We start from the raw sequence: 2,465 nt of genomic DNA, 5'->3' as shown, positions 1-2,465 counted from the left end.
GCAAGAAGCCTCCCAGATCTCCAGATGCATTTGAGATATCAAAAAAGTACTCCAGAGTGTTGTTCAGCATGGGGGTGAGTAGAAGATGAAGGCTAATCATGTTTTGGGTGTACTATTCCTTTAACATCCTCCTAGCATAAGGAACTTTCTCACACTTTAACATTTGGTTAACTTATTCCCAAAAGAAAAAACACTTAAATTCATCAAGGACATAAATTTTAGTCAGATAAACAGTCAGAACAGCTCTCCCGTTCACGGCTTGAAGGAGGCTGTGTGAACTCATTCTAATCATCATTGTCTAGAGTAGGGAGGCATCTGCTTTCTGCCCCCCTACCTTAAACATTACAGCTTAGAGGCTGGGAAAACATCTCTCTGAACTCACTGCTATTCAGGCAGACACACTCAAAGCATTTTATAGGCCAAAGAAAAATATACTTCCACAAATTCCACTCGGACAAACTGTATCACACCTGTTTCTGTAAAACTTCATCGGCCATTAGACACGCTAACGCTACAGATGCTCCCGACTCGTTACGCGGACGCTGCGAGATGTTATTGTTGTTGTCTGGGCAACCGCAATGTTTTACGTGATGTGGCAACATTCAGCCAATCATGTAGCGTAACGTCAGTGGCATGACGCAGGATCTGGTTGCTACAGCGGCTTTTATAGACGACAAGCTTTCAAACACCGGAGGTTTCGGTTATTCAGCTGCAGAACCGATCGGTCTCAAATACTGCTAATATTAAGCAGGTCCAGATGTATATGCATAGAAGTTGGTGACAGATGGATCATGAGGTGCGAACCTCAGGTTGTTTCGTTTAGTTTTTTCCTCCAAACAATCGGTCTGACGTGTGTCTCTGTCTCCTGAAGGTACTACAGGGACATCTCCAAGATGCCCAGCATCAGCGATCAGGACATGGACGCCTACCTGGTGGAGCAGTCCCGTCTCCATGGCAACGAGTTCAACACCCTGAGCGCGCTCAATGAGCTCTACTTCTACATCAACAAATACAAGGAAGAGGTGAGGCTGCTTGGTTTAAACTTGGAGTAGCTTCAGTCAGCGCCATGCGGTCCATCGTTAGCTAACCTCCGGTTTAGTGATTCATGTTTACAAAGAAACATTTAAAATGCTTCAGGCTGTTTGCTTCTACAAATAACGTCTTAGTGGAAGAATGGGCCACAGGATGGGGAACTGTTCAGAAGAGCATTACAAATATAAATAACAGACTGGGTTAAACAGACGCTTCAAACCTTTTCTTATATTTATGCCATTTAGACCAACGCTGTATAAAAACAAGTCCTCTGAGCCGTAGAAAGTACATTTTGAAGAGGTATCTGTCATTTTTTGGGAATAACTCCTTGTTAGCAGACCCAACAGAAAGATCTTTGGTTCCATGGAGTCCTGAAATGGTGCCGGTCCAACTTACATCAGAAAACAGATACTGAGGAAATATTCAAGGTCAAATTTAACAAGTCAAAAATCTGCTTCGACAAGTGATGGAACCCAGAAACGGGAAATGTTGGTTCCCGTTTCTGGAGGCAGAACTTTAAGTTACAGCTCAGTTGACAGCAGGTCTTCACACATTCATAGAGCTGATTAAACAAAAAGAGACATTTAACAAACCAAAATGGCTGCAGCAGGTTCCTGGAACTACGACCCTCAGGTGAAGTACGGGAAACAAGAAAAAAAAGGGGCCAAGTATAAAGCCTTGAGGTACTCCTCATGAGAGAGGGTCTGCAACATAAACATAAAAATGTGCCCCATTTCAGTAAGACTTCAACCAATCCAGAGCAGCCGTCTGAACCCAGGTCTCTGGACAGGAAAGAAGGATCTGAACGTGGACGGATTCAAGCCTTTTTAATTTAGCATAAAGTCCAGCATCAAACTGGACTTCAGGTCTTTGCACCAGTGTGGCTTCTGGAGCCCTGCAGCTTCTCTGAAACATTTGGAGATACAGTCAAGGTGTAACTTCAGGTGATGAACTATAATAACAGATAAAACTTAAATTGTTCATCTAAATGATACTTTGATCTGAGGTTAGATCGGTTCGGTTCTGTATTGAAGGTAAACATCACCCCCACTGCCCCTAGTGCTTCCAGTGCTCCCAGTTATGCTCTTTATGTTTGGACCAGCTGGGTCCATAAAAACATCAGCCTCTTGGTCTTTGCATCCTCTCAGGACCCCAATGTGACTTTTATGACCTTCTTTGAGCTTTTATTGCTGGTTTCTGGGGCACTTAGTGGAATTGGTCTGTTTTCGACCTCTAACCTTTGGTTCTTCTGGGTCACAGAGAAACTATTGTCCTCAGCAGAAAAAGGTCCTCCTCATGCTGCTGGACTGATCCAACAGACTGGTTTTATTCTCTTTAGGGAGACGATGGATGGATGGATGGATGGATGGATGATGGATGGATGGATGGATGGATGGATGTTGGTTGGATGACGGATGGATGGATGATGGATG

The 2,465-nt window shown here is 43.8% G+C and overlaps 1 protein-coding gene across 1 annotated transcript in view; it reads left to right on the top strand.

The window, feature by feature from the left end:
• LOC107097004 (plexin A3-like) overlaps positions 1-2,465 on the top strand; it is a 73,443-nt gene that overhangs the window by 67,220 nt on the left and 3,758 nt on the right. The window contains exon 28 of the mRNA XM_015393956.1: positions 872-1,022. Coding sequence (XP_015249442.1) covers positions 872-1,022 — 151 coding nt within the window. The remainder of the gene's footprint in view (positions 1-871; positions 1,023-2,465) is intronic.

Source organism: Cyprinodon variegatus, unplaced genomic scaffold (assembly GCF_000732505.1).
Source record: "Cyprinodon variegatus isolate N-32 unplaced genomic scaffold, C_variegatus-1.0 Scaffold665, whole genome shotgun sequence".
In the NCBI taxonomy this organism is placed as follows: domain Eukaryota; kingdom Metazoa; phylum Chordata; class Actinopteri; order Cyprinodontiformes; family Cyprinodontidae; genus Cyprinodon; species Cyprinodon variegatus.
The sequence above is the reverse complement of the archived record's forward strand: the minus strand, read 5'-3'. Positions and strand labels throughout refer to the sequence as shown.